Genomic DNA, 13,297 nt, shown 5'->3' with positions numbered 1-13,297 from the left:
CTAACATCAGTACACTCAAAAGGTAAGAAAACAAGGCACTGAACACACACGCTGTAGGAGTTAACCGACTCCAGAAGATGGCAGTAGCGCAAAACTACTGACGCTAGCTGCCATCAAACTGCAGAGAAGATGAAGAAGAAAAAGGCTGTTACGATCTGCTTGAAATAAACACAAAGAAGAAGGAATAATATGGAGTAGTCTTGAGAGGATGCAATGTAATGAATTGCAAGAGTATTCCCCAAACATCTGAAAGAACTGCGCGGCAGTGTTGTGTTAGAAATATGAAGGAAACAACTGCTATGACTCTATTCACTGCACTCTCCTTTTAGCTAACACGGAGCTAACGTTAGCTAGCAGCCACCCGGTGGGGGCTAACAGTCACATCCCCTCATCTTTTCACCATAAGACGAGGCGACATTCACCAACTAACGACTGTATTTGTTTTATTAAGACCAAAAGGTAAGATGTATTCAATATCCCAAATGCGCATGTGGTCCTGTTGGGTCTTAGCTAAATAATAGGGCACGACATATAGAATTCAATTACAAGTTTAGTTTGATTTTGATGTAACGGTAACCTTCGCGATACTGTCACTGTTAATTGCACACAGTAATGTTCTGCACTGTTCGAGTTAGCTAAACAGGGATGTAGCTTAGCTAAGTGTACTTTATTATCTAGCATTAACGTTAGCTGTGATGCAGTCATGTACGACCAGCGCACGTAACGTTAGTTCTATCGGCTATGGTGGAAGTTTAAAAACCCTGCCATTACCAAAAGTTCTTATTAGTTAGAGACATCTTTATGTACGACACGCCGTTGTTCACTGTATCTGTAGTGTAGCGTGACAGTCAGGACGTCTCAACCGACCACAGCCAGACTCATATCTGACATCAAAGTAACCAGCACGCGCCTTAACAGAGAGAGTCACAGGACGAGGAGCGAGTGAACCACAAGTCCATTCAAGTCTTTGAACGTTAGTTTCGGTCGTCAGTTGTATTATTCAAGTCTGAAGAGTACACCAAAATGTACTTCAAAATCACTTAACCTAACATTTTGTTAGGAGACAAATATGTGTCATAGGACATGCATTTTTTCCCCTGACTCTAAATGATAAGGTGCCTTGTACTTTTAAACATTTTTTTAAAGGCTCTATTTTTCCTTTCTCGACATGATGGTGAGCTAGACAACTAACTGTTTTAATGAATTTTTGATAATGGAAATTCACCACAATTGACTTATTGTGAGCGATCTAGGTTTTACATGGACCCATCTCTACTTCCTGTATTTCATATCTGTTGAACATTGATGCCCACTGCTTTCCAGAGTGCATTTAAGTTGTAGCCAGTTTTGGATTTAATGTTAAAATGAATACTTTTTTGTTGTTGTAATTACTCAACTTTTTGCAGTTCCATAACAAAAATGATATTAATACCTCATGTTTTCTCCCTCTCTCTCTCTCTCTCTCTCTCTCTCTCTCTCTCTCTCTGCTGTCTTACTCGGTGTGTGAAGCTCTCCCTGTCCTCATGGCCTCGTCGGAGGTCAGCATGCAGGACGTGAGCGAGGTCGTGATCGTCACCATACCGGAGACGGTGGGAGAGGACCTCCCCTCTGTGGTGGAGGAGGACAAGGCGGTGCTGGTGACTGCAGAGCTGACCCCTCAGCCAGGGTAATGTACCTCACACACGCTGCTTAGTGGTCATCTGCGTGCGCACACACAAACACACACAGCGGAATGTGAGTCGTTGAGGAGCTTGTCCTGTTGTCCAGTTCGCGGTATTATAACTCATAAACACTGTGTGGGTTTTTCAGGGAGGACATCCTCACGGTGGCACAGGTGGAGTCAGAAGCTGATTCTCTGTCGAGGGAAGAGGCAGTCATCGGTAACGTGGCCCGCAAAGCTGTGTGACTATATGCAGTCTTTCCAGTGATCCAAAGCACAGAATAATGTCCATCTTCAGTTTGCATGATCAGAATTGATCATGTTTTTGGTCTCCGTCTCTGCAGTGAAGCTAACCGAGGAGGTGGACGTGGAGGCCGACGTCTTCTACCCGATCACCTGCGGAGACGCCAAAGCCACGCTGGTGTGGAAGAAGTTCGTCTGCCCCGGGATCAACGTGAAATGCGTCCAGGTACGCGCCGTCGCCTCGGAAACAACAGAGCCTGCAATGAAGGAGGAAAAAAGCAAATTTGCGAACACGTTTAAGGAAATGCAGATGAAGTTTGAGATCATCAATGGCTCATGGTAGTTTATTTTTTTCCTTTTCTTTTCTCGTCTCTCTGATCAGTTCAATGAGCAGCTCATCAGCCCAAAGGAGTTTGTGTGCTTAGCGGGGAAATCCACTCTGAAGGACTGGAAGAGAGCTATCCGTCTCAACGGCACCATGCTCAGGTCTGGACTCATCACATACACCAGCAGGGAGTTCTACTTGGTTTGGTGATATGGGATGCAAAGCTCAAAGGCTTCTTTTTTTTTACTCAACACAACCGACATTTAGTTTCGTGGAAACATGTCGGGGTGAATCCAGTTTATTACCGGATCATGATGATGTCCAGGACCTCTCAATTGACTTTTGGACGCTTTTGAGTTATTATGGTGTTTAGCAACATTTAAACAAGTTCTCCAGACGAGATCATTCTGCAGAAATATTGTAGGAATTTGGTCAAATCCAAGCTTTCATAAATAATGCAGAGATGGGTTGAATTTTTGTTAATCAATGTGATTTTGAAGATGTAGGTAATGCATTGATAATTCCCCTCTGTGAAAGGGACCAGTCAGAATGAGTACCTTTACTTTTGAAACCCTTTTGCTGTTAATACTTTTATTATATATTTATAACATAGTTATTTTTATTTTGTTTTGGAAACCTTTTTAATTTGGGTCTTTTTGACAGGAATGTTTGGCACCGTAGATTTGCTATAATATATATATATATATATATATATATATATATATATATATATATATATATATATATATATATATATATATATATATATATATATATATATATATATATATATATATTTTTTTTTTTTTTTTTTTTTTCCACCACTGGCTGCATCTAAGTGCTCCGTACCCATGTTGATATATTTTACCAGTGCCAAGACTTTGAGGCTCTTTGTTGTAATCTAAACAAAGTCACTGTTCAGACAACTCTGCTGTTTACATGTCTGATTGATCCTCACCACTGGTAAAATGAAACATTTAAAGTTCATTCAGCATTGACCTAAACGCTAAGCTACTGTAAGGTCAGGACGCTCGCGTACCATTAGCATGTTTTACATGTTAGCATGGAACATGGGGACAATCTGTCAGCTTTGGACCGAGATGGATGGTGTTGAAGGAAGCTCAGGGAGGCTGATGGTTTTGGATTTCACGGCAGAGACAAACAAACATTGTAGGAGTTTGTACAGATGACTTCTTTTATATTTTAGTAGATCCATATTTCCATAAATAACTTCATTCCATCTCTTCCTTCCTTGTGTTCATGATGTCCTGATGTTGTGCATTGTGCCCATTAAAAGCCTTTCATCGTATTTCCTTTCACAGGAAGATCATGGACTCGGGTGAACTGGACTTCTATCAGCACACAAAGGTCTGCTCCAACACGTGCCGTAGCACGAAGATAGACCTGGTGGGAACCAAAGTGTCCATCAGCGGGGATCAGCCCGCTGAGCTGCTTCCTGCCACGCCCTCATCGGCCGATTGTAAGTTCCACATCGTCAGCCGGCCAACTGTTCGTTTCTCCCCCGTTGTCACCGCATTGCTCCTGAACACTCAGCTCCAGTGTTTAATGCCAACAAGCCAGCTGATCCAGAATCAGATTCTTCTTCTACTGCTGTCGTTTGACAGCGCTGTCAAAAAAAACACAATCAACACGCACCAACACAGGTCTGTTTCTACATGTTTTCCTCACACAAAGACATGTTTCTCCTGTAGTGATGATGATGATGATGATGATGATGATGACACATTACAGCTGATTTTCATCTGTAGCAATACAACAGGACCCTACCAGACCTAACTAGACTGAATATCAATATCTTACCCAATGTAATGACAGCAACACACCTACCTCACGTTACATTAATCACATGATCAGCACTCATCCAATCATTTCAAATTAAGAGTTATTCAAGATAACAGAAGTTAAATCCGGTTCTACGAATTCCTGGATGAAACAAGGTGGATATGCCTCCAGGTCCATGTTTCATATCGGTCACATACATGACATGTAGGATTCCTGGTAGACGACACCCGGCCGCTCAGAATCTTCTCGCCCTTAAAGGTTCTGAGTGAGCAGGTATTCACAGAACCAGAGTTACCTTTTGTAACTCCTGTTGCGTGTCAATCCTCCCTGACCGCCAGCGGCCTGATTACACTTCTGGATAAGTCCTCAACGTTTGAGGAACAGGGCCAGGGGCTTCAAAAGTGGCAACACTAGTGAAATGTGACCGTAATGCACCGTGGCCCACAATGAGTACAGCAACAGATGTAGACACACTGTCAGAGTCTCGGTGTGGGGATGTGGTTCAGTGAGCGTTGTTGTACTGCTTGTGTTGCAGTGAATGGAGCAGTCGTCTCGTTTCCAGACGTGGCGGAGGAAACATCAGAGTGGGTCACAGCCATCGGAGGTGATCAGCAACCTGCAGACACACTCACCATCATGTGGAATGGACTGGTGGAGTGGACCGTTGTATTCTTAATGGTGTGTGTGTGTGTGTGTGTGTGTGTGTGTGTGTGTGTGTGTGTGTGTGTGTGTGTGTGTGTGCGTGTGTGCGCGTGTGTGTCCAGAGGACTCTGTGGCATTCTGGCGCACGGTGAAGGAAGCTGGCCTGCTTGAGGAGGTGGTGGAGGACTTCCAGAAGGAGCTGCAGGAGGTGCTGAAGGGGTTGCAGGAGAGAGTGTGTGACCCACCACTTCAGGTCAAAGGTTGGAACCACACACACACAGAAACACAGAAGCAGGGCTTTTGGAAACATTCCAGCTCCAATCCACCCTGCGCTTGTTTTTCTCTGGAACTGCAGTGGCATTATGACAGAAGGCGGTCTGCCTCCACACTTGACGGTGTGTTGGAGGTGTGCTGGTCACGAACTACAGTTAGTCTGTCGCCTGCAGCTCTTCATCCAACAGCTCGCTGCTCTCTGTTTGCACCGTTCCTCCCTGCAGTATTTCAAACGGACCTGCTCATGTCCGTATCTGGGTGGTTGGACCTGTTTTCACTGAAGAATCAAGCTGTGCTGGCTTGGAGAACAAACACGCTGCGTTTCCTATAATCGTTAGCAATGATAGCGTTTGACCGGGTGGGACGGTGGAACGCTTTTAATGTGAAGAGGCAACAGCAGGGAACCTGAGAGCAATCGGTAAACGGTAAAATAACGCTGATGTCTGAAAGTGCAAACAGGAAACTCCAAACCACAGAGACTCAGGTGGAAGCTACAAACGTGCTGAGAGCTGAATGCAGAGAGGCTTTTAGAAACAGAGCTTTCCCTCCAGTCTCAAGCACGAACACCAGTTTAGACGCCAAAGACACGGCTAAACAAGCAAGCCTTTGTGGTCACAGTTCTAAATGTCATGCCCAGCTGTTTCAGTTGAGATTAAAGTTTTGTTGTCAGCCAACTCAAAAGAGGAAACAAAAATGTAACGGTCGTTTCTCTGCTTGTTCAAGCGGATGAGAGCTTGGAAGCGAGTGTAATATACGCTTCACACCAAAACAGAATTTTTTATATTAAGCGGCTCATTGTAGACATCGGTTTGTAGTGAATACAGCTGTTTACAGCTGCAGCTTAACGGTCTGCGCTTCGACAGCTGTAACCTGACCGCTGTCTGTCACACCCTCTAACAGCTTCACATGAATTCGTTTTTCTGTGACTGCTCATAATATTTACCAACTCAAACACAACTCATTTAGAGTTAAGTGATTAGTTTAAACTCTTTTCCTCTACTGTGTGTCGGTACCATGAGTTTTTTGTCACTCGTCTCGTACGTATGGAGATTGAAAGCATTTACTGTAAGTCTCTTAGACAGAAGTTTCAAATGTCAGACGTCACACAGCTCCCTCTGGAGACATTAAAGGCCTTATATTTCTTTTTTGCTGTAACAGCTGGAAACCTTGATGTGTAAAATCCCCTTTCACATGCTGTGTTTTTTTCAGATGCTGTTTTGCTCAACAACATCGTGCAGAACTTCGGGATGTTGGACCTGGTGAAGAAGGTTCTGGCCAGTCACAAGAGCCAGATGGACCGCTACAGGGAGCAGTACACTCGCAGCCTCGCCGGTCAGTACAAGGGTCCTGAACAGAGTCTTAGCATTCAGGATGGAGTCGTGTTTTGTGTGTCAGCTGTGCAGAAACGTGGACCCTGCATACAGATGATGTGTTGTCTCCCTCTGCAGCTCTGGAGCAGCAGTGCGACGAGCACAGGAAGCGGGCCAAGGAGCTGAAGAGCAAATCCCAGCACCTCAACAACGTCCTGATGACCCTCACCCCGGTCCCCGCCCCCCCGGCGCCCAAGCGCCCGCGGCTGACCCGCGCCGTCTCCGGCCCGGCCTCGGTCAACGCCACCCAGATCACGCTGCCGCTCAGCCAGCTGACGGGCTTGCCGCTCGGCAAGGTGCTGACCATGGCGGGGGCCCCGGCCGGCGCCAACCTGGGCGGCTACACCCTCCTGACCTCCTCGCTCTCCGGGGCCGAGCTGGGGGCCGACGCCTCCAACCTGACCGTGCTGTCCGCGGCGGCGGGTCAGGAGGGCGGCTTCAAGGTGGTCGGCCCCCAGTTCCAGCTGGTGACACTGCAGGCCGCGCTGCAGAGCTTGGCTGCCACGCAGCAGCCGGTTGGCAGCATCAGCGTGGTGGACGCCACGACGACCGCCACTGATGAGTCTCAAGAGGAAGGCCAGGCAGACGGCGAGGAGGAGAGTCAGCCGGAGCAGGAGGACGGGGAGCAGCAGTGAGACAGAGGACAGCTGTCCTCTCCCCAGTCCCCCAGCTCCTTATCGACCATCATTTCAATGTTTTGGACGCTGGACTGAACGTGCGATGGATGGAGGGATCGTCCACATTTGACTTTTTCACATCAGCTCATGCACGGTCTTCACTTGTCACTTAACACACGAGCCTTCCTTGTAGATGTCCGTCAATTTTCAAGATACCTAGATTTATATCGTGGCATCTGGTGTGAGCGGTGTGTGATGTGACTGTAAATATGTATTGGTAACTAATATATTTGATACGGCTCTTTCTGTAGGGATTTATTCCATATAGGCTGGAGTAAAAAACAGTGTTGTTTAGTTTGATAATAAACACTCAGTTTTCAAGAACAAATTGTGTCTCACTGTTTCTAGTAAATATGAACGTGTTCTTTAGGGACCAACCGGCAGAGAAAAACTGCATCGTACATTTTAGAGCTTTTTTAAAAAGTCTAAATTTGACAAGAAAATCCCAACTCAAGGTCAACTTACTAGCTTTTCCCCGGATGTCTTCTTCAAACTACTCGGTTGTCATGGAACAGCACAGCTGTGGTCACATGACAACTATTACTAGATTGTAAATGTGCTGAGATGATTAAAAAGAGGAGATTAGGAGACCAATGTTTCTCAATAATATGTTCTTTTTTCTGTTGAGGAAAGTGATGTTGACCATCAGGCTGTATTAATATACATATAAAGTGTATCAGATAAGTTCTGTGTAACGTCCTCTTTGGCTGCAGTGTTCTAATAATGCAGGAGACGCGTTGAGGCCTTTCAGCTCTGCAGTTTATATTGTGCTTTGGCACTGATGCACCTGGACCAGTGAACCGGGTCCTGGATCAGTCACACGGGTTGACGCGTCTGTGTTTGGACACAAGATGGCGCAACCGTCCCACCGTCCAGTGGCTCCCGGTCGTTCCTCTGGTCAGCTTCTTGGTCTCCTGAGAAGTGCCTCTTGGATTCTTTGCGTACAATAATGTGATTGTTTTTGGATCACGGTAAAATAATAAGGAGCGCGTGAACTGACACGGTTTGGATTGATGGACGCCAATAACGGGAAAACGGCAAAAACGTTTTGTTTTGGCTTTGCAGGATATTTCGTTATGAAAAAAAAGGTAAATAAAAAGGAAGCATACAGTACCTGTAGAAAAATGTGAATAATCGACCCATATTGGTTTTCGGGTATATGGATCTCGTTTTTAAGCTTTGTATTTGCTTAACCAATAGCTTCCTTACCAAATGTTTTGGTGTTATGATCATTTACATTTTGTACTGTTTTAACTGTATTATTATTATTATTATTATTATTTATCTTCAAACTCACTTCAGAAAAAAAACATTTGTCAGTTATGAGAAAATTTGGCACAAACGTAGGCATCTCATTATTTTACTAAAATGTCACACGCCTACCTTTAATGAAGAATACACATAAAATATTAAATATGACGTATGCCAAATTTAAGAGTATCTTAATATATTGTTATTTTATTCAAGACACAGTCTAGTCACTTCCAGGTATGCAAAAATAAAATGACCAATATGCTGAAGGGAGTTTGGTGCGAGGGCTGAAATCAGTCAAGTCCTTTTGAGTCTTTAGGCAAACAGGAAAGTGGTTTTATTCATGGTTTTATTAAACAAGCATCATTTATTGAATGACAGACGATGATGCCAACAACACAGAGATGATCATTCTTTTTACACAGAAGGCAACCGAGCTGGCTGTAAGCAATATAGGCAGGCATATGATACTTTCTGGATAAATGGTGTCATTTCAAGTGAACCTGCACAAGTTCTTCGTAGTTTTTCACGCCCTGAAGAGTTCATCTATAGGCTCAAGTCATCGTAGTAATACGGCTCCTCGGCCGAGCGCACAGATATTTTGAAGTGGCGGCGCAGAAATCCTCCGTAACGCTTGTCCCACTTCAGGTTGTTCAACTTTGGTCGGATCCGCCTCATGAAGCCCCCGTAGCGCTTCTGCAGCTCCTCGGGCTCTTGGCTCTCCGTCTCCGCGGAGCTACTCCTCTTTGACTTGGGACCGAATTTGCGTAAAAAGCCGCCGTAACGCTTCACGTAAACGCGGAGCGCCTGGTCCTCCGCGGCGTCGTCCGCGTCATCGTCTGGCGGCGCGTCCGCGTCCGCGTCCCTCTCCCCCAGCCTCTTCAGCAAGTCCTCGTACTTCTTGGACAGCGCCCCGGCCTTCAGGACGTAGTTGTCGCGCCACGGAGAGGCGAAGATTTTGTTCTTGTTCTTGTCGATCCTCTTGATGAAGCCGCCGTAGCGCTTGACCAGGTCCGCCTGCTGGCTCTCCTCCTCCTCCGCCGCTTCGTCCTGCCTGAAGTCCGCCAGCCCCGGAACCCGGTCGCAGCTCTCCAGCTGCCCCTCACACTCGGCGCTGCACGACTGTCGGACACAGGAGAAAAAGAGCGTAAGACCAATATCGGCGCGCGCGCACAAACACACACATATACACACACACACACACACACACACACACACACACACACACGGAGATGTGTGGCGCTAAAAGTCATTTTACACTTTTTTTTACTGAATAACAGGTTTTGCTGTCAGTTTGAGAAACTAAGACCACTACCCGAACCCCAATTTCCTCCTTGCATTTCTCCTTAAGTACCCTTAAGTCCCCTTGAGTGCTAACAACACACACTCTGCTTGTCCAAAGAAGGATCCAAACCTAAGGTTTTACGCAACCCATATTAAGCCTATGAGGCAATACATTCATTCACATTGACACATTTGGCATTTTTGACTTTAGGATTTGGGAAATTGAAATAGACAGAAATAAAGTAAACGAAGTTTCGTTGAAGATACAACAATTTGGAAGTTTAAACGTGGATCACTAAGTAGAAGTCCGAAGTTAACCCAATTAAAATGTAGGCGTCCGCTGCCTATCATTTCGAAATTAAACTGACAAAAACAATAATGCAACTAAAGCCCAATAAATTATCCAAACAGCATCAGTCCCCCCCCCCTCTCTCGCTCTCTCTCTCTCGCTGGTAAAAGAGCTCCGTGTTAAGTTGTCTCCGGTCTTACCAGGCTGTTGAAGGCGGCGTCGGGGCCGAGGATCTGCTGCACGCATTTCTCGCACTGCGAGGAGCAATCTGCGTGGATGGAGGGCGGCAAGCTCAGCATCAGCACCAGGACATACCACTCCATTCTTCACCAGATCCCTGGCACACGCAAAGACGCACACACACACACACACACACACACACACACACACACACACACACACACACACACACACACACACAGAGCACAAAAAAGAACACAGGCAGTGAGTCTGGGTAAGGCTCAGAATTGAACCGGCTTGGTTTTGAGGACTCGCAGACTGTAGACATAACTTAACTTGTAATTACTCAAGAAAATGGCTTGCTTCCTGGAAACACTCTTAATTGAGTCAGCTTTGATAATAGCTCGTTAAAACACACGATGTTATTGATCATGTGGACCTGTGCGCAGTGCGTAATGGCGCACCGGAGCCAAGTCTTTCTGTCAGCACTTTGTTACAAAAAAATAGAAACATGAAGTGTGTCTTCACTCAGACCAGAAAAGAAAGTAAAGTAAAAAAAAGTGTGGAGTCGGTACCTCAGGAGTTGGACAGATTCTTCCAGCCGTAGTAAGACTCACAGAGGTGCATCTACCATCAAACGTCCGCCCTCCAACTCTTCGTGTTTCTCCTGCGCGGCTCGTCGCCTTCGCTTTTTATCGCCGGAGACTCGGTCGTGTCACCGCGGCGCATCAGAGCATTCTAATAAGGGACCAATGGGAGGGGAATGAGCTGCGTAAATAAGCCCACCGCCTCCCCGCTTCGGGAGGTTTTTGAAAACAACGCCCACACAGAGAAGGTATATAGGAGCGGCAACGCAGTTCATCCCATCGGCGCATCATCACCACCACCATCATTCCATCTCTCGGGGGGCCTCGATCAAAAACCTGGGCTGAAAAAAGAAAAAAATCACACAATGAATATCAATGAACAAAGTTTTGTCTCTTCTTCAGTAAGACTGAAAGAAAGTAACCTACAGGAGAGACTTATAATTAAATAGAAGACCCTGTTTGATATAAACACCATGAATGAGATCATTCATTCATTGCTGTCATTTTAACCACATTTTAAGAAAAAGGACTGGTTTGGACATTGCTGGCCTTCAGCTCACACCTGTTTTGACCATTTGAGTGTAGAACAAGCTTTGAACACAACACGACATTATCACCATATAAAGTTGTTAACTTTGTACTTCAGCTAACAAACAGGTCAGCATTTTGGCCGTCGCCATCTTGTTTTTGCAACCACAAGGGCGGAGCTAAGTACAACTGAAAGCAGCCTTTGACATTTTTAGGCCACCAAAATGTTTCAATTAACTTTGACAAAGGGAAAACACACAGTGAAAGGGTTAAAGTTGTAAGACGAAAACATGGACAACTCCAAGACCGCACAACGCTGTAGTAGCAACCTATCAAAAGGTTGCCCCGCCCTAAAGCCTACTCTGCTTTATGGTCTACTTGACTCTAAATGGACCATAATTTACTAAATGAACATCATGCTGTATATTGAAGAAGACTTGAAATATAGCGATTGAAACCATAAACAGGTAGTCATCCTGCAAGACACTTAAACATTAATTGCTCCCCCCCAGTTAGGGGGGCTGGAGGGGAGGGGTCCTAACTTAATATTACGGGGCAACCGGCCCCCTCTGGTCCCCATCTAGAACCGCCCCTGCTTACAATGTTTAGGTAATAAATCAAGATAGAAGTAGGGTCATTTTTCTCATAGATTTCTATACAATCAGACTTCTTTTTTACAAACAGAGGAGTTGCCCCCTGCTGGACGTTGGAGAGAATGCAAATGTAAGGCACTTCAGCATTGACTTCACTTTCTAGACCCAGAGGTTTGCGCCTGGTTTATCAGAGCTTTCTCCCTGAAAACAGCTGTCTGCTGTCTGCTGCTTGATGACAGCACTGAGACTGAACCAAAACAATAAAGTCTTGGGCTGTAAAACCCAGGGGAACTGCAGTATTAATGTTTGTAAAGTGTTTTTGAGAATTTTGAAAAGCGCTATATAAATAAAATGTATTATTATTATTAGTAGTATTGGTGATATGTCAGTGGGTTTGCTTTAAACTAACAAAGTGTCGTCCTATCACATTTAAAAACAAGTGTTTATACAGTACCTGTTTGAAATGGCCAAACTCAAAGGTGGAGTAAAGTCTTGATGCTTCGGAAACTTACAAAACTGATCGGGTCACAGCTACCCCTGCATCGAGGCCATGGAAAGAAGATTTCGGACGTTATTACCGATCCGATAAGCTCTAATGATCGCGCCTTAAGCACAATGCTTCCCGGAACTCAAGAGGTATGCTGAGTGTTCTGCAAAACTTGGCCTTGTATCTTTGACTTTCTCCCGAAGCGCAGCATTATGATGCACCACATGTGTCGGGCACCAACGTTTTCTTAATCCTGAGTGGAATATGCTCGCGCCTCCCTCGCCTCTCGGGCAAATCTACGCCTACTGTTTATTGTCATTGCATTCGTGTTGTGTCGTGTGGTCGGTGAATGCTTTCAGGCCGCTTTGTGTAGTAGATTAGCAGGAAGCGAGGTCAGCGAGCACAGAGGGAGGTCCCCGATGAAATGATCCACACAATCGGGGGCCTGGTCCCATTTCAAGGTCGAAGCCTTTCAAAGCTCATTGATAGATCAAGGCCTCGCCGTTGGCACTCCGTATCTTTGTGTTAGTTGACAAATGAAGAGAAACCTTGGGCGTGCGACTGAGTGGACCTACGCTGGTGTTTCACCTTGATTAATTTTCATATTTCTTATTCCAAGATAAGAAAATGTTTCTTGGTTTGCCGATGTTTACACTGACATTACACTCCTGTTGACAATGTGATATTTAATCCTGTTTGCACTTTTTATTTCTTCCGTTTTCATTTCACATCTTCACTTAGAGATCAAAATGAATCTCATACCATGACAACTGTTTTCATCGTGTCATAACTTACTACGCTGGGACGGCGTTATATCCCTCTAGTTGGTAGAAGGTGCTGCTCAGCAACACTCAAGGGGCTGACACCTTCTACAATTACAATACATCCTTTTAACACACGAAACACGTAAACATGAGGATTTAAGTCACCAACACAGTCACTCTGTCAGTCCGCCCAACACTTTGGTCCAGAGCACTATAGCCCCACTGTAATCTCCATAAACACATTCTACATTCAACGGGTCGAGATTTTGGTGTTTTCCGTTTGTAGTCTGAGTAGTATTGACCAATCCCATTTGATCAGGCTTTGCTGAGTGCAGGTAACA

General features: G+C 45.3%; 2 protein-coding genes across 2 annotated transcripts; one reads left to right on the top strand and one right to left on the bottom strand.

Annotated features, from left to right (window-relative positions):
* Window positions 1-120: 120 nt before the first annotated feature.
* gmeb2 (glucocorticoid modulatory element binding protein 2) lies at window positions 121-7,588 on the top strand. The gene is made up of 10 exons (XM_068733590.1): window positions 121-459; window positions 1,510-1,666; window positions 1,810-1,880; window positions 2,005-2,129; window positions 2,286-2,389; window positions 3,551-3,708; window positions 4,567-4,635; window positions 4,796-4,933; window positions 6,156-6,278; window positions 6,395-7,588. The coding sequence occupies exons 2-10, from the start codon at window positions 1,524-1,526 to the stop codon at window positions 6,949-6,951; spliced, it is 1,488 nt and encodes a 495-aa protein (XP_068589691.1). The 5' UTR covers window positions 121-459; window positions 1,510-1,523; the 3' UTR covers window positions 6,952-7,588.
* Window positions 7,589-8,563: 975 nt separating this feature from the next.
* On the bottom strand, window positions 8,564-10,731 carry pdyn (prodynorphin). The gene is made up of 3 exons (XM_068733254.1): window positions 10,573-10,731; window positions 10,018-10,154; window positions 8,564-9,366 (listed from the first exon to the last, which is right to left on the bottom strand). The coding sequence occupies exons 2-3, from the start codon at window positions 10,138-10,140 to the stop codon at window positions 8,791-8,793; spliced, it is 699 nt and encodes a 232-aa protein (XP_068589355.1). The 5' UTR covers window positions 10,141-10,154; window positions 10,573-10,731; the 3' UTR covers window positions 8,564-8,790.
* Between the last annotated feature and the right edge of the window lie 2,566 nt (window positions 10,732-13,297).

The sequence above is a fragment of the Cebidichthys violaceus genome, unplaced genomic scaffold (assembly GCF_023349555.1).
Source record: "Cebidichthys violaceus isolate CVI_PGR_0920_01 unplaced genomic scaffold, fCebVio1.0.p SCAF_6, whole genome shotgun sequence".
NCBI classification, from domain to species: Eukaryota; Metazoa; Chordata; class Actinopteri; order Perciformes; family Stichaeidae; genus Cebidichthys; species Cebidichthys violaceus.
Note: the sequence above shows the minus strand (reverse complement) of the source record. Positions and strands in the feature narration are given on the sequence as shown.